This window comes from Gobio gobio, assembly GCF_949357685.1.
Source record: "Gobio gobio genome assembly, chromosome: 15".
NCBI classification, from domain to species: Eukaryota; Metazoa; Chordata; class Actinopteri; order Cypriniformes; family Gobionidae; genus Gobio; species Gobio gobio.
Window position 1 is genome coordinate 52,473,663 of NC_137108.1, and position 26,808 is coordinate 52,500,470.

At 42.6% G+C, this 26,808-nt stretch overlaps 2 protein-coding genes across 2 annotated transcripts in view; one reads left to right on the forward strand and one right to left on the reverse strand.

Moving 5' to 3' along the window:
- Positions 1 to 531: 531 nt before the first annotated feature.
- pbx2 (pre-B-cell leukemia homeobox 2) lies at positions 532 to 25,179 on the reverse strand. Its single transcript, XM_079837377.1, has 8 exons — positions 24,895 to 25,179; positions 24,209 to 24,282; positions 22,198 to 22,442; positions 20,939 to 21,129; positions 6,112 to 6,247; positions 5,881 to 6,022; positions 3,222 to 3,316; positions 532 to 1,043 (listed from the first exon to the last, which is right to left on the reverse strand). The coding sequence occupies exons 1-8, from the start codon at positions 25,137 to 25,139 to the stop codon at positions 966 to 968; spliced, it is 1,206 nt and encodes a 401-aa protein (XP_079693503.1). The 5' UTR covers positions 25,140 to 25,179; the 3' UTR covers positions 532 to 965.
- Positions 25,180 to 25,765: 586 nt separating this feature from the next.
- gpsm3 (G protein signaling modulator 3) overlaps positions 25,766 to 26,808 on the forward strand; it is an 8,348-nt gene continuing 7,305 nt past the window's right edge. Inside the window, exons 1-2 of the mRNA XM_079836631.1 lie at positions 25,766 to 26,251; positions 26,343 to 26,741. Coding sequence (XP_079692757.1) covers positions 26,358 to 26,741 — 384 coding nt within the window. The 5' untranslated portion in view covers positions 25,766 to 26,251; positions 26,343 to 26,357. The remainder of the gene's footprint in view (positions 26,252 to 26,342; positions 26,742 to 26,808) is intronic.

Below are 26,808 nucleotides of genomic sequence, written 5' to 3' on the forward strand. Positions count from 1 at the left end.
ACTATGCAAAACATAAATGCACAGAAAACCAAAAGCTGACAGTGAGAGCGTTAACATGGACAGCAGGAATCTAATGATTGAGCTTATTATAGACTATATTCTGATTAAGGCGTTTACATGAGTTGCTTTTAGAATATTCGGCTCATGTTCCCGTTTTACATGTTATAGAACATCGCTCGATTAATCGCACGTCATTACGTCCCCATGCCACACTGTCCCATGTCCAATCATAGCGCGACTTTCGTGGGTCTGTTAAAATAAATATATATACGTTGTTTTATTTTTGCAATATTATATATTACTAATATTATACACTGCCAATCTTGACAGCCTACATTTCGAATAATAGCTTTGATTAATGATGAAAATTGAGGTTTAAAATCGTGATTGTTTGGATTGTTTTCTTCTTCCGTCGAGCCACAGGCGTTCACTGATTGGCCCTCGCGAGCCTAGCGGTTCCGACCACTGCTGTAAGCAGACGATTATGAATCTGGGATTACAGATACAAACTTATTGTATTTTACAATAATTTGTGTGTGTGTGTCTCTGTGTGTGTGTGTGTGTGTGTGTGTGTGTCTGTCTCTGTGTGTGTGTGTGTGTGTGTGTGTGTGTGTGTGTGTGTGTGTGTGTGTGTGTGTGTGTGTGTGTGTGTCTCTGTGTGTGTGTGTGTGTGTGTGTGTGTGTGTGTGTGTCTCTGTGTGTGTGAGTGAGAAAGAGAGTGTGTTTTAGTGTTTTAGGCCAAATCTTTAGACCAAATGTCATGATCAATCATGGACAAGAGAGCGTTTCCTCTGCTTCTGTTTCATGAATGAGGCCGTTCTTCTGCAGATTCTGGCCTTGAATGACACACGAGTGATTGACACTGAGAGCTCTGCTGATGAACGGCTCACTGTGAAGTCCAATAATGATAACGCAAATAAACCCCTAAAACTGCAGTGGGCAGGAGAGCCATCAGTCCTCGGGCATCAGTCGGAGTTCTCGGAGTCAGTCCCGGGTGAGGCGGCGGAGGGCGGCGTGTTCGGCTCCTGCCAGTTCCCGTTAGTCTGGAGAAACACAAACCACCAACATCATCAGCACACACACCCCAGAACACACACACACCTGTGCACACACACCCCAGAACTCACACACCCCAGAACACACACACCCCAGAACACACACACACACCTGTGCACACACACACCTGTGCACAGTGAGCGGGCCCAAACCAACATCATCAGCACACACACCCCAGAACACACACACCCCAGAACACACACACCCCAGAACACACACACACACCAGAACACACACACACCAGAACACACACACACCCCAGAACACACACACACCCCAGAACACACACACCCCAGAACACACACACACCAGAACACACACACCCCAGAACACACACACACACCAGAACACACACACACACCAGAACACACACACACCAGAACACACACACACCAGAACACACACACCCCAGAACACACACACCCCAGAACACACACACCCCAGAACACACACACACACCAGAACACACACACACCAGAACAAACACACACCAGAACACACACACCCCAGAACACACACACACCTGTGCACACACACACCTGTGCACAGTGAGCGGGCCCAAACCAACATCATCAGCACACACACCCCAGAACACACACACCCCAGAACACACACACCCCAGAACACACACACCCCAGAACACACACACCCCAGAACACACACACCCCAGAACACACACACCCCAGAACACACACACACCAGAACACACACACACCAGAACACACACACCCCAGAACACACACACCCCAGAACACACACACCCCAGAACACACACACCCCAGAACACACACACACCAGAACACACACACCCCAGAACACACACACCCCAGAACACACACACACACACACACGTGCACAGTGAGCGGGCCCAAACCAACATCATCAGCACACACACCCCAGAACACACACACCAGAACACACACACCCCAGAACACACACACCCCAGAACACACACACCCCAGAACACACACACACCTGTGCACAGTGAGCGGGCCCAAACCAACATCATCAGCAGCACACACACCCCAGAACACACACACCCCAGAACACACACACCCCAGAACACACACACCCCAGAACACACACACCCCAGAACACACACACACCAGAACACACACACACCAGAACACACACACACACCAGAACACACACACCCCAGAACACACACACACCAGAACACACACACCCCAGAACACACACATCCCAGAACACACACACCCCAGAACACACACACCCCAGAACACACACACCCCAGAACACACACACACACCTGTGCACAGTGAGCGGGCCCAAACCAACATCATCAGCACACACACCCCAGAACACACACACCCCAGAACACACACACACCAGAACACACACACCCCAGAACACACACACCCCAGAACACACACACCCCAGAACACACACACACCTGTGCACAGTGAGCGGGCAGCAATGAGTTACTAACACACACATTCATGTATATATTTAAGAAATATTTGCATGTATATACTGTATATACATTTATATAATCTATAATATATATAAATATAAATGTTTTATATATAAAAATAATATTTTTTTCTTAAATATATACATGCTTGTGTGTGTATTTATATATAAATAATAATTAACAGAGTACACACACATATATTATGTAAACACAAACTTTTATTTTGGATGCGATTAATCGCGATTAATCTTTTGACAGCCCTAATTACAAATGGTCTTTGAAGTTTCATGTTTTTTGGGCATCACATTAAAAAATAACATTTAAATTGTATAATATTTAGAGCTTTGAAGTGCTGGATAAAGTGTGAAGCTCCTGAAAAGTGCTCGAGTTTCACTGCATGAATAACCTACAAACACTCGACTACTTCTGCCACAATCCCATGGTTACAGTCATTAATCCACAGCGAATGCTGGTGATTTGTCAACTGTAAAGCCTTCTTTAACACTATGGCACAATGTTTGAAATCCACACGTGCCGCAGTTAAAACTGTGCATACACATGCATACCGAACCGAAAGACACACACACACACACACACACACACACACACACACACACACACACACACACACACACACACACACACACACACACACACACGTGTAACGCTCCACCCCAACAGAAGAAAACACAACACATGCATGAGGACATGAGGAAAGTGATGCTCTTACCTGAGCCACCATGTGATAGGGAGGCTGCTCTCCGTTCATTGGAGGAACTCCTAGGAAGCAGTCAGCTGACCCTGACAGCGAGAACGAGCCTGAGCCTGGAAGAGCGAGAGAAGAGAAACTGCATCGCTACAGCTATTCATCACAGATTAACATTCTGGTGCATTCATATGGGAAAACTACACTTTTAAACATACATTACACTGTTAAACATCAAAATATATTACACTTATTGGACTCTTCCACTGCTTTCAAACTTATTTATTATTAGAAATAAAGTAATGTATTATTAGAACTTTAGTTATTTAAAGCTACACTGTGTAACTATTTTAGTTTATTCTTAGCTAAAAACACTTAGTTCTTTCAGAAATATATGTGCTCATTAATGTATATTTACTTCTTTCAAGTAATAAAGTATTCTCGTAAGTTTATAATATGCCATTGTAAACACATACGGGTGAGGGTTTGAATGCGAGTCGCCATGTTGATCCTCCATCTTGAAAGTACATTAGCCAAAGAGGGACATTCCCGTAAATTCAAGCTTGGCCTTTGCCGTTTTAACACTCGATGGCTCCGTGTCCAATGTGGACGAGGGCGAACTGGAAGCCTTGTTAATCTTGGACTAAATCAGCCACCGTAGGAGTTAAAACGAAATCGGAATTGAGAGGAACAGAAACTAATATTCACTGGATGGTCATATACAAGTTCACCACTAGATGGGGGAAAATATCACACAGTGGAGCTTTAAGGAATAATCAATCATTTTAACAGTAAAGCTCTGTTGGGATTTGTTTGCCCAAAGAAAAAAGAAAGGGTTTAATTTTCATTTGATTGAAAGATTAATTAAATTACACAACACAGAGCTTGTTTATATTTCATAGGGCCCTATTATTGTAAAAAATAAAACACAGAATTTGGTTATAATAAAACGGAATTTGAGAATTTTTTTTTGTTTTTAATAAAATAAAAGTTTTAAAGTTTCAGGATTTTAAATAATTACACTTGTTTTTGGATTAATAACATTTCAACTATTAAAACAGAGTCCAGAAAAATCAAAACAGGAAAATAACGTATTTCATAAAGCCCTGAATTTTTTTTTTGGAAAAATGTTTTTTTTATAAATTGCTGTTTAATTGTATACGTTTCAGGATTTCAAATAATTAGACTTGCTTTAGGATTTTCGATTAATAAAAGTTACATTTAACTTTTAAAAATACCAGAAAAATAAAAAAATAAAAACAAAACAAAAAACCTGGAAACCCAGAAAGATTTTAACGGAATTTGGGGGGAAAAACAAACAAACAAACAAAAAAATATGATTTTGGGAATTGATAAATTAAGTTGTTTTTATGAATTAAAACTGAATTAGACCATTATAATGGAATTCAGAAAAATTCAAACAGAAAACACAGAATTTGAGAAAAAATAAAATATATTTCATAGGGCACTAAAAATTAAATTTTTGCTAAACTTTTAATATAATGCTGTTAAATTGAGACTTGAGACTTTTGGATTAATAACATTTAATTTAACCATTAAAAGAGAGTCCAGAAAAAAATACTGAAAAAAGGGAATTTGTGAAAAAATAAAACGTATTTCCTAAAGCAATATTTTTAAATAAATAGCTGTTAAAATTTATAAGTTCTATGATCACAAATAATTAGACTTGCTTTTGGACCAATACAATTTTATTTAACCATCAAAATGGAGTCCAGAAAAATTTTAACTGAAAAAAATAAAACATTTCATAAAGCCCTAAAAAAACAAATTTTTTCAAAGAAAAATGGAAATAAATTGCTGTTAAATTGTATACGTTTCATGATATCAAATACTTATACTTGCTTTTGGATTTTGGATTAATAAAATTTGCATTTAACAATTAAACTGGAAATTTTTAATTAAATTAATTAGACATGCTTTTGTTTATTAAAATTTAATTAAACCATTAAACTGGAATCATGAAAAATTTCAACAGAAAACAAAAATAACATGAAACAAAAAATAAAATGTATTTCGTAGGGCACAATTTTTTTTAATTTTTTTTATAAAATGCTGTTAAGTTTCATGATTGCACATAATTAAGACTTGCTTTTGGATTAATAACATTTAATTTAACCATTAAAACAGAGTCCAGAAAAAATTACTAAAAAATAAAACAAATAATTAATTAATTAAAATAAAACAAATCCAGAAAAATTCAAACGGATTTGTACAAAAAATAAAAAATATTTTTTTTTAATTTTATTTAACCATTAAAATGGAGTCCACAAAAATTTGTGAAAAATAAATACAAAAGTTTTTATTAAACGAATCCAGAAAAAATAAACCGGAAAAAATTTAATTTGTGAAAAAATAAAACGTATTTCATAAAGCCCTAAAATGTTTAATACATTTGATTTTTTTTTCATAAATTGATGTTAATTTGTATACATTTCATGATTGCAAATAATTAAGAATTAATAACATTTAATTTAATCATTAAAACAGAGTCCAGAAAACTTACTGAAAAATAAATAAATAAGTTAATAAATAAAAAAAAGAATTTAACTAAAACAAATCCCAAAAAAAATGAATTTGGGAAAAAAATCAACCGTATTTCACAGAGCCCTCATATGGGTAGATGTGTGTGTTTATGAATATGAATAGCATATATTGTCCTGACCCGTGGAGTTGGGTGTGTGGGGGGAGTCCTCGCTCTGGGTCGCCCCTAAGGCCGTCTTCATGGCGTACAGATTGGCCTCTTCCTGGAACTTCCCAATGTTCTTCTTATAGCGAATCCTCTTGTTGCCAAACCAGTTGGACACCTGTCACGATTTCAGAGCCAGAATGAAACCCACACCCCTCAGCTGACCGGACGCTTCTCAAAGGCTCATGGGAAACCAGTGACTCTTACCTGAGACACAGTGATGCTGCAGTTCTTGGCCAGCTCCTCTTTAGCCTCCTCGCTCGGGTACGGGTTCGACAGGTGTGAGTAGAAATACTCGTTCAGCACCTCAGTGGCCTGTTTACTGAAGTTACGCCGCTTACGTCTGACAGAGCAAGAACACACCGGTCAAACATCGGTCAAACATCTCACATCGGTCAAACATCTCACATCGGTCAAACATCTCACATCGGTCAAACATCTCACATCGGTCAAACATCTCACATCGGTCAAACATCTCATATCGGTCAAACATCGGTCAAACATCTCACATCGGTCAAACATCTCACATCGGTCAAACATCTCACATCGGTCAAACATCTCACATCGGTCAAACATCTCACATCGGTCAAACATCGGTCAAACATCTCACATCGGTCAAACATCGGTCAAACATCTCACATCGGTCAAACATCTCACATCGGTCAAACATCGGTCAAACATCGGTCAAACATCTCACATCGGTCAAACATCTCACATCGGTCAAACATCGGTCAAACATCTCACATCGGTCAAACATCGGTCAAACATCTCACACACCAGTCAAACATCTCACACACCGGTCAAACATCTCACACACCGGTCAAACATCTCACACACCGGTCAAACATCGGTCAAACATCGGTCAAACATCTCACATCGGTCAAACATCGGTCAAACATCTCACACACCGGTCAAACATCGGTCAAACATCGGTCAAACATCTCACACACCGGTCAAACATCGGTCAAACATCGGTCAAACATCTCACACACCAGTCAAACATCTCACACACCGGTCAAACATCTCACACACCGGTCAAACACCTCACACACCGGTCAAACATCTCACACACCGGTCAAACATCTCACACACCGGTCAAACACCTCACACACCGGTCAAACATCTCACACACCGGTCAAACACCTCACACACCGGTCAAACATCGGTCAAACATCGGTCAAACATCTCACACACCGGTCAAACATCGGTCAAACATCGGTCAAACATCTCACATCGGTCAAACTTCGGTCAAACATCTCACACACCGGTCAAACATCGGTCAAACATCTCACACACCGGTCAAACATCTCACACACCGGTCAAACATCTCACACACCAGTCAAACATCTCACACACCGGTCAAACATCTCACACACCGGTCAAACATCTCACACACCGGTCAAACATCTCACACACCAGTCAAACATCTCACACACCGGTCAAACATCTCACACACCGGTCAAACACCTCACACACCGGTCAAACATCGGTCAAACATCTCACACACCGGTCAAACACCTCACACATCGGTCAAACATCTCACACACCGGTCAAACACCTCAAACACCGGTCAAACACCTCACACACCGGTCAAACACCTCACACACCGGTCAAACATCTCACACACCGGTCAAACACCTCACACACCGGTCAAACATCTCACACACCGGTAAAACACCTCACACACCGGTCAAACATCTCACACACCGGTCAAACACCTCACACACCGGTCAAACATCTCACACACCGGTCAAACATCTCACACACCGGTCAAACATCTCACATCGGTCAAACATCTCACACACCGGTCAAACATCTCACACCTCACACACCGGTCAAACATCTCACACACCGGTCAAACATCTCACACACCGGTCAAACATCTCACACACCGGTCAAACATCTCACATCGGTCAAACATCTCACACACCGGTCAAACATCTCACACCTCACACACCGGTCAAACATCTCACACACCGGTCAAACATCTCACACACCGGTCAAACATCTCACACCTCACACACCGGTCAAACATCTCACATCGGTCAAACATCTCACACACCGGTCAAACATCTCACACACCGGTCAAACATCTCACACACCGGTCAAACATCTCACACCTCACACACCGGTCAAACATCTCACACCTCACACACCGGTCAAACATCTCACACACCGGTCAAACATCTCACACACCGGTCAAACATCTCACACCTCACACACCGGTCAAACATCTCACATCGGTCAAACATCTCACACACCGGTCAAACATCTCACACACCGGTCAAACATCTCACACACCGGTCAAACATCTCACACACCGGTCAAACATCTCACATCGGTCAAACATCTCACACCGGTCAAACATCTCACACCTCACACACCGGTCAAACATCTCACATCGGTCAAACATCTCACACACCGGTCAAACATCTCACACACCGGTCAAACATCTCACACCTCACACACCGGTCAAACATCTCACATCGGTCAAACATCTCACACACCGGTCAAACATCTCACACCTCACACACCGGTCAAACATCTCACACACCGGTCAAACATCTCACACACCGGTCAAACATTTCACACACCGGTCAAACATCTCACATCGGTCAAACATCTCACACACCGGTCAAACATCTCACATCGGTCAAACATCTCACACACCGGTCAAACACCTCACACACCGGTCAAACACCTCACACACCGGTCAAACATCTCACACACCGGTCAAACATCTCACATACCGGTCAAACACCTCACACACCGGTCAAACATCTCACACACCGGTCAAACATCTCACACACCGGTCAAACATCTCACACACCGGTCAAACATCTCACACACCGGTCAAACATCTCACACACCGGTCAAACATCTCACACATCGGTCAAACATCTCACACACCGGTCAAACATCTCACACACCGGTCAAACATCTCACACACCGGTCAAACATCTCACACACCGGTCAAACATCTCACATCGGTCAAACATCTCACACATCGGTCAAACATCTCACACACCGGTCAAACATCTCACACACCGGTCAAACATCTCACACACCGGTCAAACATCTCACATCGGTCAAACATCTCACACCGGTCAAACATCTCACACACCGGTCAAACATCTCACACCGGTCAAACATCGGTCAAACATCTCACACATCGGTCAAACATCTCACACACCGGTCAAACATCGGTCAAACATCTCACACACCGGTCAAACATCTCACACACCGGTCAAACATCTCACACACCGGTCAAACATCTCACACATCGGTCAAACATCTCACACATCGGTCACACATCGGTCAAACATCTCACACACCGGTCAAACATCTCACACACCGGTCAAACATCTCACACACCGGTCAAACATCTCACACATCGGTCACACACCGGTCAAACATCTCACATCGGTCAAACATCTCACACACCGGTCAAACATCTCACACACCGGTCAAACATCTCACACACCGGTCAAACATCTCACACACCGGTCAAACATCTCACACATCGGTCAAACATCTCACACACCGGTCAAACATCTCACACACCGGTCAAACATCTCACATCGGTCAAACATCTCACCTATCGGTCAAACATCTCACACATCGGTCAAACATCTCACACCGGTCAAACATCTCACACATCGGTCAAACATCTCACACATCGGTCACACATCGGTCAAACATCTCACATCGGTCAAACATCTCACACATCGGTCAAACATCTCACACCGGTCAAACATCTCACACATCGGTCAAACATCTCACACATCGGTCACACATCGGTCAAACATCTCACATCGGTCAAACATCTCACACATCGGTCAAACATCTCACACATCGGTCAAACATCTCACACATCGGTCACACATCGGTCAAACATCTCACATCGGTCAAACATCTCACACACCGGTCAAACATCTCACACATCGGTCACACACCGGTCAAACATCTCACATCGGTCAAACATCTCACACACCGGTCAAACATCTCACACACCGGTCAAACATCTCACACACCGGTCAAACATCTCACATCGGTCAAACATCTCACACACCGGTCAAACATCTCACATCGGTCAAACATCTCACACACCGGTCAAACATCTCACACACCGGTCAAACATCTCACACACCGGTCAAACATCTCACATCGGTCAAACATCTCACACATCGGTCAAACATCTCACACACCGGTCAAACATCTCACACACCGGTCAAACATCTCACACACCGGTCAAACATCTCACACACCGGTCAAACATCTCACATCGGTCAAACATCTCACACATCGGTCAAACATCTCACACACCGGTCAAACATCTCACACACCGGTCAAACATCTCACACATCGGTCAAACATCTCACACACCGGTCAAACATCTCACACCGGTCAAACATCTCACACACCGGTCAAACATCTCACACACCGGTCAAACATCTCACACACCGGTCAAACATCCGTCCCGTCTCACACACCGGTCAAACATCCGTCCCGTCTCACACACCGGTCAAACATCCGTCCAAACTCACACATCGGTCAAACATCCGTCCAAACTCACACACCGGTCAAACATCTCACACATCGGTCAAACATCCGTCCAAACTCACACACCGGTCAAACATCCGTCCCGTCTCACACACCGGTCAAACATCCGTCCAAACTCACACATCGGTCAAACATCCGTCCAAACTCACACATCGGTCAAACATCCGTCCAAACTCACACATCGGTCAAACATCCGTCCAAACTCACACATCGGTCAAACATCCGTCCAAACTCACACATCGGTCAAACATCCGTCCAAACTCACACATCGGTCAAACATCCGTCCAAACTCACACATCGGTCAAACATCCGTCCCGTCTCACACACCGGTCAAACATCCGTCTTGTCTCACACACCGCTCAAACATCTCACACACCGGTCAAACATCTCACACATCGGTCAAACATCTCACACACCGGTCAAACATCTCACACACCGGTCAAACATCTCACACACCGGTCAAACATCTCACATCGGTCAAACATCTCACACATCGGTCAAACATCTCACACACCGGTCAAACATCTCACACACCGGTCAAACATCTCACACACCGGTCAAACATCTCACACACCGGTCAAACATCTCACACCGGTCAAACATCTCACACACCGGTCAAACATCTCACACACCGGTCAAACATCTCACACACCGGTCAAACATCTCACACACCGGTCAAACATCTCACACACCGGTCAAACATCGGTCAAACATCTCACACATCGGTCAAACATCTCACACACCGGTCAAACATCTCACATCGGTCAAACATCTCACACACCGGTCAAACATCTCACACACCGGTCAAACATCTCACACACCGGTCAAACATCTCACACATCGGTCAAACATCTCACACACCGGTCAAACATCGGTCAAACATCTCACATCGGTCAAACATCTCAGACACCGGTCAAACATCTCACACACCGGTCAAACATCTCACACACCGGTCAAACATCTCACACATCGGTCAAACATCTCACATCGGTCAAACATCTCACACACCGGTCAAACATCTCACACACCGGTCAAACATCTCACACATCGGTCACACACCGGTCAAACATCTCACATCGGTCAAACATCTCACACACCGGTCAAACATCTCACACATCGGTCAAACATCTCACACATCGGTCACACATCGGTCAAACATCTCACACACCGGTCAAACATCTCACACACCGGTCAAACATCTCACACATCGGTCACACACCGGTCAAACATCTCACATCGGTCAAACATCTCACACACCGGTCAAACATCTCACACACCGGTCAAACATCTCACACACCGGTCAAACATCTCTCACATCGGTCAAACATCTCACACATCGGTCAAACATCTCACACATCGGTCAAACATCTCACACCGGTCAAACATCTCACACACCGGTCAAACATCTCACATCGGTCAAACATCTCACACACCGGTCAAACATCTCACACACCGGTCAAACATCTCACACACCGGTCAAACATCTCACACATCGGTCAAACATCTCACACATCGGTCAAACATCTCACACCGGTCAAACATCTCACACATCGGTCAAACATCTCTAGGGTTGGGCATCGAGAACCGGTTCCAACTTGGAACCGTTTAAAAAATAACGATGCCATTGGAATCGTTTAGAAATTTTGTTTTCGATTCCGATCATCGGTTCCAAACGCGCGAGGTTTTCGGAAGTGCTTGCCGCGCCCGTTTGTTCTGTTGCAGCCATGGAGCACGGTAAGTGGCGCTCAAAAGTGTGGCTTTATTTCACTAAAAAAAAAAAAGCCTGGGTCGGCACAGTGCAACACATGACAAACTTATTTCTTGCACGGGAGGATGCACTACAAATATGTGGTGTAGCTAGAAATTAACGAGTGTAGCGTGTTTGAAATGCTGCGCAGGTCTGTCCCTCGGGCAACCCTGCGCTAACCAACGTTATTAACGGGATAGTTCACCCTGAAATGAAAATAAAGCCTTCTTTTACTTACCCTGATGTTGTCCCAGTGCCCTATGTCCTATGACATTTAAAATACTGTTCCTGCACGCGCTCCTTCCTATTATGGCAGTGAATGGCGATCAGCTAAAACATTACAAAAAGTAAACAAATGTATCACGCAACGATACAGGGAGACGCGCGCCATAAAGTGTTCAGTGGGCACACTATAGGTTTTGCGAGAAAGAAACCGTATTATTCAGTCAAAACACTGAGCTCGGCCGTTATTCTGAGCGCGCTCCTCTGTGTAAGTTACACTATGAGCTGTCAGCAGCCGCCGGCGCTCATGCCTACTATAATAACTCGCGCTGTTGTCATTGCACCCACGATAAGCACACACACACACACACACACACACACGCGCGCACCATTTTGAGAAATCAAGCTCAATAGAAAAAAACGCGATTCTCGTCTTTTCTATAACGTATATGATAAGAAATAATACTAATAATATAACCTCCTTAAGTGAATATTGTGTACCGGTTGTCATGACAATATTGCACGAGGCTACTGCGGCTTGGAGTGCGCACACACAGGAACACGCGCATTTGAACAACAGCTGGGTGAGTAAAAGATGGCTTTATTTTCATTTCAGGGTGAACTAACATTATCCCACCTCATCATAATCAGGTAAGTGATTGTAGTGTAAACCCCTTGACCAAATTGCGAATTGTGGTGAACAACAACGTTACTGAAATTATTTTTCCCCCTCGTAGATAAATGTAGCTATACGCAAATTGCCCACGCTAGTAGCAGTCCTAATGACTGCTGTTAATGCTATTGTTAAACCGGGACTCGGTGTGAAACTCCATTCACCTTTGCAGCAAAGCAAGTGAAAATGCCAGCGGAGAAAGTCCCAAAACTAAAACTCATTATTGAATCAAAATACAATTTTCCTCTGTGAAATGAGCCTGTGACATGTTGTGACTCCACCCCTCAAAGAATCGGAATCGAGAATCGAAAAGAACCGTAATCGAAACTAAGAATCGGAATCGGAATCAGAATCGTTCAAATCAAAACGATGCCCAACCCTAAACATCTCACACATCGGTCACACATCGGTCAAACATCTCACATCGGTCAAACATCTCACATCGGTCAAACATCTCACATCGGTCAAACATCTCACATCGGTCAAACATCTCACATCGGTCAAACATCTCACACATCGGTCAAACATCTCACACCGGTCAAACATCTCACACATCGGTCACACATCGGTCAAACATCTCACATCGGTCAAACATCTCACACACCGGTCAAACATCTCACACACCGGTCAAACATCTCACACATCGGTCAAACATCTCACACATCGGTCAAACATCTCACACATCGGTCAAACATCTCACATCGGTCAAACATCTCACACATCGGTCAAACATCTCACATCGGTCAAACATCTCACACATCGGTCAAACATCTCACATCGGTCAAACATCTCACACATCGGTCACACATCGGTCAAACATCTCACATCGGTCAAACATCTCACACACCGGTCAAACATCTCACACACCGGTCAAACATCTCTCACATCGGTCAAACATCTCACATCGGTCAAACATCTCACACACCGGTCAAACATCTCACACACCGGTCAAACATCTCACACACCGGTCAAACATCTCACACACCGGTCAAACATCTCACACACCGGTCAAACATCTCACATCGGTCAAACATCTCACACATCGGTCACACATCGGTCAAACATCTCACATCGGTCAAACATCTCACACACCGGTCAAACATCTCACACACCGGTCAAACATCTCACACACCGGTCAAACATCTCACATCGGTCAAACATCTCACACACCGGTCAAACATCTCACACACCGGTCAAACATCTCACACACCGGTCAAACATCTCACACACCGGTCAAACATCTCACACACCGGTCAAACATCTCACACCGGTCAAACATCACACACACCGGTCAAACATCTCACACATCGGTCAAACATCTCACACATCGGTCAAACATCTCACACATCGGTCAAACATCTCACACATCGGTCAAACATCTCACACATCGGTCAAACATCTCACACATCGGTCAAACATCTCACATCGGTCAAACATCTCACATCGGTCAAACATCTCACACATCGGTCAAACATCTCACATCGGTCAAACATCTCACACATCGGTCAAACATCTCACATCGGTCAAACATCTCACACATCGGTCAAACATCTCACATCGGTCAAACATCTCACACATCGGTCACACATCGGTCAAACATCTCACATCGGTCAAACATCTCACACACCGGTCAAACATCTCACACACCGGTCAAACATCTCACACATCGGTCAAACATCTCACACATCGGTCACACATCGGTCAAACATCTCACATCGGTCAAACATCTCACACACCGGTCAAACATCTCACACACCGGTCAAACATCTCACATCGGTCAAACATCTCACACACCGGTCAAACATCTCACACACCGGTCAAACATCTCACACACCGGTCAAACATCTCACAGGTCAAACATCTCACACACCGGTCAAACATCTCACACCGGTCAAACATCACACACACCGGTCAAACATCTCACACATCGGTCAAACATCTCACACATCGGTCAAACATCTCACATCGGTCAAACATCTCACACATCGGTCAAACATCTCACATCGGTCAAACATCTCACACATCGGTCAAACATCTCACATCGGTCAAACATCTCACACATCGGTCACACATCGGTCAAACATCTCACATCGGTCAAACATCTCACACACCGGTCAAACATCTCACACACCGGTCAAACATCTCACACATCGGTCAAACATCTCACACATCGGTCAAACATCTCACACATCGGTCACACACCGGTCAAACATCTCACACATCGGTCAAACATCTCACACATCGGTCAAACATCTCACACATCGGTCAAACATCTCACACATCGGTCAAACATCTCACACATCGGTCAAACATCTCACATCGGTCAAACATCTCACATCGGTCAAACATCTCACACATCGGTCAAACATCTCACACATCGGTCAAACATCTCACACATCGGTCAAACATCTCACATCGGTCAAACATCTCACACATCGGTCACACATCGGTCAAACATCTCACATCGGTCAAACATCTCACACACCGGTCAAACATCTCACACACCGGTCAAACATCTCACACATCGGTCAAACATCTCACACATCGGTCACACATCGGTCAAACATCTCACATCGGTCAAACATCTCACACACCGGTCAAACATCTCACACACCGGTCAAACATCTCACACATCGGTCACACACCGGTCAAACATCTCACATCGGTCAAACATCTCACACACCGGTCAAACATCTCACACACCGGTCAAACATCTCACACACCGGTCAAACATCTCACACATCGGTCACACACCGGTCAAACATCTCACATCGGTCAAACATCTCACACACCGGTCAAACATCTCACACACCGGTCAAACATCTCACACACCGGTCAAACATCTCACACACCGGTCAAACATCTCACACACCGGTCAAACATCTCACACATCGGTCACACACCGGTCAAACATCTCACATCGGTCAAACATCTCACACACCGGTCAAACATCTCACACACCGGTCAAACATCTCACACACCGGTCAAACATCTCACACACCGGTCAAACATCTCACATCGGTCAAACATCTCACACACCGGTCAAACATCTCACACACCGGTCAAACATCTCACACACCGGTCAAACATCTCACATCGGTCAAACATCTCACACATCGGTCAAACATCTCACACACCGGTCAAACATCTCACACACCGGTCAAACATCTCACACATCGGTCAAACATCCGTCCAAACTCACACACCGGTCAAACATCCGTCCAAACTCACACACCGGTCAAACATCCGTCCAAACTCACACATCGGTCAAACATCCGTCCAAACTCACACACCGGTCAAACATCCGTCCCGTCTCACACACCGGTCAAACATCCGTCCCGTCTCACACACCGGTCAAACATCCGTCCCGTCTCACACACCGGTCAAACATCCGTCCCGTCTCACACACCGGTCAAACATCCGTCCCGTCTCACACACCGGTCAAACATCCGTCCCGTCTCACACACCGGTCAAACATCCGTCTCGTCTCACACACCGGTCAAACATCCGTCCCGTCTCACACACCGGTCAAACATCCGTCCCGTCTCACACATCGGTCAAACATCCGTCCCGTCTCACACACCGGTCAAACATCCGTCCAAACTCACACACCGGTCAAACATCCGTCCCGTCTCACACACCGGTCAAACATCCGTCCCGTCTCACACATCGGTCAAACATCCGTCCCGTCTCACACACCGGTCAAACATCCGTCCAAACTCACACACCGGTCAAACATCCGCCCCGTCTCACACACCGGTCAAACATCCGTCCCGTCTCACACACCGGTCAAACATCCGTCCCGTCTCACACACCGGTCAAACATCCGTCCCGTCTCACACACCGGTCAAACATCCGTCCCGTCTCACACACCGGTCAAACATCCGTCCCGTCTCACACACCGGTCAAACATCCGTCCCGTCTCACACACCGGTCAAACATCCGTCCCGTCTCACACACCGGTCAAACATCCGTCCCGTCTCACACACCGGTCAAACATCCGTCCCGTCTCACACACCGGTCAAACATCCGTCCCGTCTCACACACCGGTCAAACATCCGTCCCGTCTCACACACCGGTCAAACATCCGTCCCGTCTCACACACCGGTCAAACATCCGTCCGGTCTCACACATCGGTCAAACATCCGTCCCGTCTCACACATCGGTCAAACATCCGTCCCGTCTCACACACCGGTCAAACATCCGTCCCGTCTCACACACCGGTCAAACATCCGTCCCGTCTCACACACCGGTCAAACATCCGTCTCGTCTCACACATCGGTCAAACATCCGTCTCGTCTCACACATCGGTCAAACATCCGTCCCGTCTCACACATCGGTCAAACATCCGTCCCGTCTCACACATCGGTCAAACATCCGTCCAAACTTACACACCGGTCAAACATCCGTCCCGTCTCACACATCGGTCAAACATCCGTCCCGTCTCACACATCGGTCAAACATCCGTCCCGTCTCACACATCGGTCAAACATCCGTCCCGTCTCACACATCGGTCAAACATCCGTCCCGTCTCACACATCGGTCAAACATCCGTCCCGTCTCACACATCGGTCAAACATCCGTCCCGTCTCACACATCGGTCAAACATCCGTCCCGTCTCACACATCGGTCAAACATCCGTCCCGTCTCACACATCGGTCAAACATCCGTCCCGTCTCACACATCGGTCAAACATCCGTCCCGTCTCACACATCGGTCAAACATCCGTCCCGTCTCTCACACACCGGTCAAACATCCGTCCCGTCTCACACACACCGGTCAAACATCCGTCCCGTCTCACACATCGGTCAAACATCCGTCCCGTCTCTCACACACCGGTCAAACATCCGTCCCGTCTCACACATCGGTCAAACATCCGTCCCGTCTCACACATCGGTCAAACATCCGTCCCGTCTCACACACCGGTCAAACATCCGTCCCGTCTCACACATCGGTCAAACATCCGTCCCGTCTCTCACACACCAGTCAAACATCCGTCCCGTCTCACACATCGGTCAAACATCCGTCCCGTCTCACACATCGGTCAAACATCCGTCCCGTCTCACACATCGGTCAAACATCCGTCCCGTCTCACACATTGGTCAAACATCCGTCCAAACTCACACACCGGTCAAACATCCGTCCCGTCTCACACACCGGTCAAACATCCGTCCCGTCTCACACACCGGTCAAACATCCGTCCCGTCTCACACACCGGTCAAACATCCATCCCGTCTCACACACCGGTCAAACATCCGTCCCGTCTCACACACCGGTCAAACATCCGTCCCGTCTCACACACCGGTCAAACATCCGTCCAAACTCACACATCGGTCACAAATCGGTCTGAAAATGAAGATATTAAATGGTCCATTTTTTATTTTAGAAATGTTTCCTTTTATTCATTTAGAAATGTTTTGTTTACATTTAATTTATAATATTTTATTTACAGCAAAACTATTTTTTTTAAATCACATTAATCAAATGTATGTTTAAAAATAAATAAATAAATAATAAAAACAAGTAATAAATATTATGTTAAAATTAGTTTATTTTTTTAAATATTAGTATTCTAATTCATATTTCTCAAATAATATTTTTTATTTTAGCACTATTTCTTGTGTTTTTTATTGAGTAATTATTATATTTTCACTTAGTAATAATACTAATACTAATAATTATTATTATTATATAGCTATATTGATATATAATTCTACAAAATAAAATATTTTCCAAACTGTGCGGCCCCTAAAAATTTCAATTGAAAATAAATACATAAACAAAATTTTAATATTCAAATATTTTAGATATATTTATAAATATTAGTATTTGAATTTTACTGTTGTAATGTAAAATTGTGTTATTATTATATTTTTCTTAAAGCTACACTGTGTAACTTTTTTAGTTTATTCTTAGCTGAAAACACTTAGTTCTTTCAAAAATATATGTGCTCATTAATGTATATTTACTTCTTTCAAGTAATAAAGTATTCTCCTAAGTTTATAATATGCCATTGTAAACACATACGGGTGAGGGTTCGAATGCGAGTCGCCATGTTGATCCTCCATCTTGAAAGTACATTAGCCAAAGAGGGACATTCCCGTAAATTCAAGCTTGGCCTTTGGCGTTTTAACACTCGACGGCTCCGTGACCAATGTGGACGAGGGCGAACTGGAAGCCTTGTTAATCTTGGACTAAATCAGCCACCGTAGGAGTTAAAACGAAATCGGAATTGAGAGGAACAGAAACTAATATTCACTGGATGGTCATATACAAGTTCACCACTAGATGGGGGAAAATATCACACAGTGGAGCTTTAAAAAAAAAAAAAACATTTTGCAATATTTCTTATATTGTTTGAGTTTTATCATTGAGCTATATTGATAAACAATTCTCCAAAAATTAAAAATCACAAATCGTATTGAAAATAAATAAATAAACAATTAAAAAACAATACATATTATTTTTAGATATTTTATTTATAAATATAAATATTAAAATTTTACTGTTGTAATATAAAATAAAATTATTATTCTATTATTTTTCTTAAATAATATTTTAGCAATATTTCTTATTTTCTTTTTATTGAGTCATTTTTATATTCACATTTATTAGTAGTAACCAGGGCACTGAATCGGTTTAAGGAACGAAAACGAAAACAAACAAAATTTTAAGAGGAACAAAAACGAAATCAAAATCAATTTGAATTGTTCTGAACAGAAACATTAATTTGAAATGACCATTAACCGGTTAATAAGGTTATTCTATCGTTCTCTTTAATATTGTAATCTGGCAGTGCCCAATCATGAATAGAGTTACAGCATGTGATGTGACGGATCAAGCGTGAGTGAAATGTCGTCTGTGAATCTACCGCTAACGCAAGTCAGTGTGAGCGCATTTACACGCCTCAAGTACATTTCTTTCCCTGCTGAGGTCATCAATGAAAGCGCAGGTATTCTTTTCTTATGATTAAATAAGACGTACGGACTTTAAGCTCAAATAGTCTGATTTAGGCAAGTTTATGGATTCAGTTTAAGCCTATCCAAGTAACGTTAGGCTATAGCATCTATCAAACATTTGTCCTATAGTCTTCCAGATTGCCAATACAGGACAGCTCAATGTTTTCTATATAGACGGCTGATGCTTCGTATTAAATGGTGTTATATTGCATTAATGATCGAGCTTTATTAGCTGACTGAATTTGATTATGGGATGCAAGGACGTGTTGCAGTGTTTGCTTTGAAATTAGCAGCATTAAAAGAGCAATGGTTATCCAGTTTATTTATTCTTTATTCATGCAATTTTTAAAACAAGTCGTGTTGAAAAAAAGTTATGTACAAAGAATGTTATCACTCTTCTGAAAATAATTCGCCATAAGAGCCACTTTCGATAGTCTAACGCTCCATTAAAACAGGTCAATATTTGTCCCGCTGTTTATGCTTTGTAATTAATGCATGCATTTCTGTTCTGGTTTTAAAAATGTTATGAAATAAATATTCAAGTTTAATTACCATGTGGTATATTATTATTGAGTGAAAATAAGTCTATTTATACGTATTTGTTTAAAGCATAGGCTAAATTAAAATAAAGTTATTAACGTGTATTTTTTCATATCAAACCGTTTTCGGAACAGTAATGTTAAATGAGGAACGCAAAAACGGAAACGCTATAATATCGATTCTGCTCGGAGTGAACCGATTGATATTTTTTTCCGTTTTTAAGCCCTGGTAGTAATAATAATAATAATAATAATAATAATAATACCACCATTTTGACTGTGCAGCCCACACTACAGCACAAATGCATTATCACACATGTGTCTGACGCACCTGGCGTCGAGGAAGCGCGAGCGCAGGATCATGACCGCTTCACAGGTGCTCTGCTTGAGCTGCGTCTGGATGGAGCTGAACTTGCGGTGGATGATGGCCACCATGCGCTCGATCTCGCGCGGAGAAACGGGCCGGGTGCGCGACTGCTCCCTCAGCAGGTTCATCACATGTGTAGTGAACTCACTGCAGGCCTGTAGACAGCAATGAGGTTAGAAACCAGCTACACACACACACACACGTGTCCTCCTATGAGTCAAAGTGCGTCAGACGGCCATTTTCTGTCCTCAGGAAACACTGTGCAAACTGACACAACACAACACATGTTGAATGTTAAGCTCAAGCTCAATTGAATGCAACAATTGGGGTTCCAGAAGTAAAAATCCCATTCATTTAATCCATCGGAAAACTGATTTTGAGCCATAAACCATTAAAGACCGACCTCCTGTGAGCGACAACGCTGTATGTGCTTTTGTTGAAGCATTATTTTTGAAATAACGAACAGTGCAGATGAAAAACTACATTCCCCATGATTCAGCAGCGAAGCCTCCACCAATCAGAGAATCAAAACGCCCGCCCACTTCCATGAAGCACTGCGGAAGTCTCTCAAACTACGTGAACATTTTAAATCAACAGTTCTTATATTTCTCCATCGCGTTTAAATTAGGGCTGTCAAAAGATTAATCGCGATTAATCGCATCCAAAATAAAAGTTTACATAATATATGTGTGTGTACTCTGTTAATTATTATTTATATATAAATACACACACAAGCATGTATATATTTAAGAAAAGAATATTATTTTTATATATAAAACATTTATATTTATATATATTTTAGATTATATAAATGTTTATACATGCAAATATTTCTTAAATATATACATGAGTGTGTGTGTATTTATATATAAATAATAATTAACAGAGTACACACACACATATATTATGTAAACACAAACTTTTATTTTGGATGCGATTAATCGCGATTAATCTTTTGACAGCCCTAGTTTAAATCAATTACGTCATTCGCAATGCATCATGGGATTGTAGTTCTTCAAAGCATAATCTTGTACCGTTGTCAAATTTCAAAATAGTTTTCGCGTCAAATCAGTTTGGCTCATGTCTTATACCTCTATGTTTTAAATCCAAATGGGAAAAATACTTCCGGAACCAAGGCATTTACAGCTTTGCGAAGCAGGATTTTGGACCAATGAGATTTCCCTGAGGGCGTGGCTACCCAGCACAACGGCAGCGATATGTACCTGCTCGTATTTTTCCAGCTCTGTGTGGTAAATGTTCCGAATTTGGCTCAACTTGCTTTTATAGTCGGAGTGCTCCAATGAGCTGTCGGGTGACATCCCGCCAGAGCTGGTCGCCGCAGAAACCGCAGCGGCGGCTCCGCCCCCTTTCTCTGGACCGGCCACACCTTCGGCCAGCAACATGTTGTCCAATCGCACGAGCTGTGGGTCTGGAGGCTCCTCCTCCTGAGCATTTCTCATGGATAGACCTGAGAGAAGAAATGTACACATTAATATTCAACACTTAAAGGCACAGTGTGTAATGTACCGTCTCTTACTCAACTCAAAGGCGTGTCTTGACTCTTGAGTGGGCGGAGCTTATATTCTTAAAAAATCTTACATATTGTGCCTTTAACAGCACAACAATGCAAGAACGTTGGCCCAATGCACAATATGCGTATAAATAAAACATAATATATATCAGGGCTGTCAAAAGATTAATCGCAATTAATCGCATCCAAAATAAAAGTTTGTGTTTACATAATATATGTGTGTGTACTCTGTTAATTATTATTTCTATGTAAATACACACACATTCATGTATATATTTAAGAAATATTTGCATGTATATACTGTATATACATTTATATAATCTATAATATATATATAAATATAATTTTTTTATATATAAAAATAATATTTTTTCCTTAAATATATACATGCTTGTGTGTGTTTTTATATATAAATAATAATTAACAGAGTACACACACATATATTATGTAAACATAAAATTTTATTTTGGATGCGATTAATCGTGATTAATCTTTTGACAGCCCTAATATATATAATACAAAGATATACCGTTACTTAACAATAATACTATTTTCTTTTAGAGATGCTGTACAGATGTTTATTAACCCCCTGGAGACAGTACTTTTATGATGGATGGATGCACATTTTTGGACTTTAAAACCCCTTCACTCCCATTATAAAGCTTGGAAGAGCCAGGATATATATTTAAATATAACTCTGATTGTGTCTCTGACTGTCATGTACACCTAGGATGGCTTGAGGGGGAGTAAATCATGGGTTAATTTACATTCTTTTGGGTGAACTATCCCTTTAAGTACGGCTATATTCTATTACACATACCCTAACTAGAAGAGTTTTTATTTATATACACTTTACAATGTGAAGGTCAGAGTTTCAAGACAGCCCTGTGCAATAAACAGTGAAGTGCGGTATGATTAATGACACGCGGCATGCAATGGGAGCGTGCCAGACCACGGAAATTAAACGACTCCATTAGGCACAAAGCCATTTAATTACTAACCATCACAGTCAACATTTAAGTCCTCTTATGGGATTTCCTAAACTTAGTCTTCATACAAACCTAAGACATTACGCATACATTATTATTCAATTCTTGCATGCAAATAGAAGGGCTTGTATTGATATATTGGATTATTTTGTTGATTCTCATGAAAGCCAATTATAATTTTACCGTTGTATTGCTATCCTTCCATACACATGCAAAAAGTGGTATCATACACAAATAACAGGGTTTGGGGTTATAGCACTAGAGTCGATACTTGTGAATATTTGGGAGAAAATTTGTTTTTCAAGAACTGCAAACTTAGACCAGTCACCATTTGTTATTGTTATTTATAATGCATGCAAATAATATGGTTTGAACTTGTTTGGGTGTGAAATTATTATTATTTGAGAGCAACGTTTGATTTGTTTTATTTTAAGAAGCGGGCCATAATTGAGTAAATAGTGCAATTATAACATTAAAATAATTGAGTACTGCATGCAAACGATGGGCTTTGAGAATATATCCACATAGTAGAATTACAATAAACTGGATTAAATGATGGATTTATTGTATTTTTATGAGGTATACACACTGTCTGGCTTTGTTCTTGCAGAACATGGCGCCTGTGCTGAACACACTGGCAACTTTTAAACCAATTATAAAGTTACAGTTATGATATTTACCACTTTTAAAACACAACGCATGCACATTACTCACCAGTTTTCTCTTTAATTTCGCACAGGACGCTGAATAAAGCCGGTTTCATCCGATGACAGTTTAAAGCGTGTTTTCTGTCATAAACAACAAACAAAAGTCAGTAAGCTAACATTGGCATGCTACCTTTATGACAATAAGACTCGCGTTACATATATAAACGTTGAAATCCTTGAAAATAAAATATTCCATAACTCCAGTTTTACATAAATGCGATCGTTTTATTGTATTAAAGACTCCTTTAAAAACTCCGATTCTCCTAGCACGTTAGCATTTTAGCTTCAGGCAGTGATTCGTGCTTTTGTGGAATGAATAAAAATAAAGTTATTTTAGTAATAAGATAAATGTAAGTCATCAAACTTTAGCACATCTAATCGCGAATCATTATTTTTGAACATGTATATTGTGAAACTGAAGATAAAGAGTTTATTTTAAGTCAATAAAAACGTAAACAATAGCGGCTAAGCCCGTGAACTTCAGCACACATTCGAACAATTGCTTAACTTTTTAATACAATAGGTCTCTTAAATATCAAATTAAAGTTCGTTTGTGTAAATTAACGCGTGTTTTGCTATAAAAAGGTTGTGTTGTAGATTATGAAGTGCTTTTAGCAGACCCTTGTCTCACGCGACGGTTAGCGCAAAGCTAAACTTGGTAAGTTTTTTAAGATATTATTTTAAATAACCCACTTTGCTTGAGCTTCGTCTAAACTTTGGTCGGTGATCGTCATGATCTGTTGCAGTATATCTCCAATGTCTCGGCGGTTGTCGTGTCCGTTTTCGGTGCCTTCAAGGCCCGCGGGTTCTCTATCGGGTCGGTGTTGAGAGGACGGGTGCACCGGGTTAAGGGGATGCATTCCCGGGTGGACGCTCAACCCGAGACCGCGGCTTGCGCTAGGCCCGTTGCCTGTGATGGGCTGCTGCGGCTGCAACATCCTGAGCAGTACATTAATCTAGATGAGTGTGAGTGAGTGTGTGTACACATGCATCACCACGCTGGAGTCCCCTAGCGATTGACAGGCAAAAAAACGTGTCCTTGCCTGGAAATAGACATTTTGCAAATGCAGAAGTGTTTTGAGCACAGTGTGAGTCTTAGTGCACACAGTATGAATGGTTGAATTAAATTAAATAAACCTCATGCAACATGTGCATCTCTGCTCACAGGAAAATGCAAATGCACAAATACGATAAAGTGCATAAATATCACAACCCTGCCAGGAACATGATCAGTTTTAACATGTTATCCCTAAATCAATCATTCATCCTGATCTAGAAACAATAACAGCCTGGTTTCAGGTTACATTTAAAAACATGCATCTGACATATTTTAAGACTTGTTTTCAAGCTCAAACATGCATGTTAGTCTGGGACTAGTCTGTTAAACAGGGCACTATTAATTATATGCATGAGAATGAAAACAGAGACTGTTTTCACCCTTACATTAAAGCACTCCTCCTCATGAAATGTGATATTCTTGCATGCACTGAGTTGCATAGTTTACATGTCATGGCCTGGAGGCTTTCGGTTAGAGAAGCATGTGGAGAGACAGGACTTGGTGCTCAATGTAAAAGTTTTTTTAAACACTACTGAGTTAGTTTGCGCGTGTCTCAGCCTAGGCCACCAACTTCTCTTTTTGCTTGTAGTCAACAGGAAATCTGCAAAACCACAGACTGTGTTAAACAAACAAGCTGCCGGTTTCAACACGCAAGCCTCTCAGAGATGTCATTTTTAATGTTATTATAAAAGAGCATTCGACGTAAAGAAGGTTTGAAGTCAGTGTATTTCTATACATGAAGCCATTCCGCTTGTTGGACTGAAACGGGCTGGAGAAATAGGGGTGGATCAGGGCCATAAGAGAGGAACAGGAAGAGACTGAGAGACAGTGAAGTTGTCGAGGCATCGTGTCAGCGTTTGGCTCTTTTCAGATTCGTCTCGTGTAGATATGTGGGAGTTCATGCGTGTTCGTACACGGAGGTGAGATGCATGTGGGCTTTACTTGACATTCCGCTCAGAGGACTTCACTTTAACTCTTCTAAGGGTCGGGAAGGTAAGCAAGGCCGTAAAAATGTCACCCACCGACCGATATCATCAGTGTTGTGCATTGAAAACATTCGACTAGTAACACTGCATTTTTACAGGCCGCAGACGTTACGATGGATTGCTCCGAGGTCAAAGTTGACACCTCAGCGGACGACAAGCATTTGGAGCCACTTCTCATTTTGGAAGAAGGGGACGACCCCAAACCCTCGGATGGGATAAACAGCGCAGAGAGAGGAAGGACCGTCCTCAGAGTCCGGACGGAGGGAAGCTCACATGATCTCAACAATGTCCAAAGTGAGAGTGAAGCCATGGAGATGAGCGAGGAGAGGAGTGGCCCGCCGGAGCATCAGGTGGACGGTCACATGGGCTCTGGGGATGAGGAGGGATTGACTGGGACAGCAGAACCACACGAGATGACTCCAGAGAAACCCACCGCTCAAGCAGAAGTCAAGCTGCGGCCCAAAGACAGACTGAGCCCTTACGATGCAAAGCCAATGGTAACGTTTCAGAATAATAATAATAATAATGTCTGTGTGTGTGTGACGAGGACAGTTTCTTTCCTGT

What these genes read in the sequence shown, in the direction of transcription:
- pbx2 (XM_079837377.1), bottom strand. Translation starts at nt 25,139, where the DNA reads ATGTTGCAGCCGCAGCAGCCCATCACAGGCAACGGGCCTAGCGCAAGC. An exon ending in AGCTGGAAAAATACGAGCAG is followed by an intron (nt 21,130 to 22,197) that starts GTACATATCGCT and finishes TGCTGTCTACAG; the next exon opens with GCCTGCAGTGAGTTCACTAC. An exon ending in CCTATCACATGGTGGCTCAG is followed by an intron (nt 1,044 to 3,221) that starts GTAAGAGCATCA and finishes GTGTTTCTCCAG; the next exon opens with ACTAACGGGAACTGGCAGGA.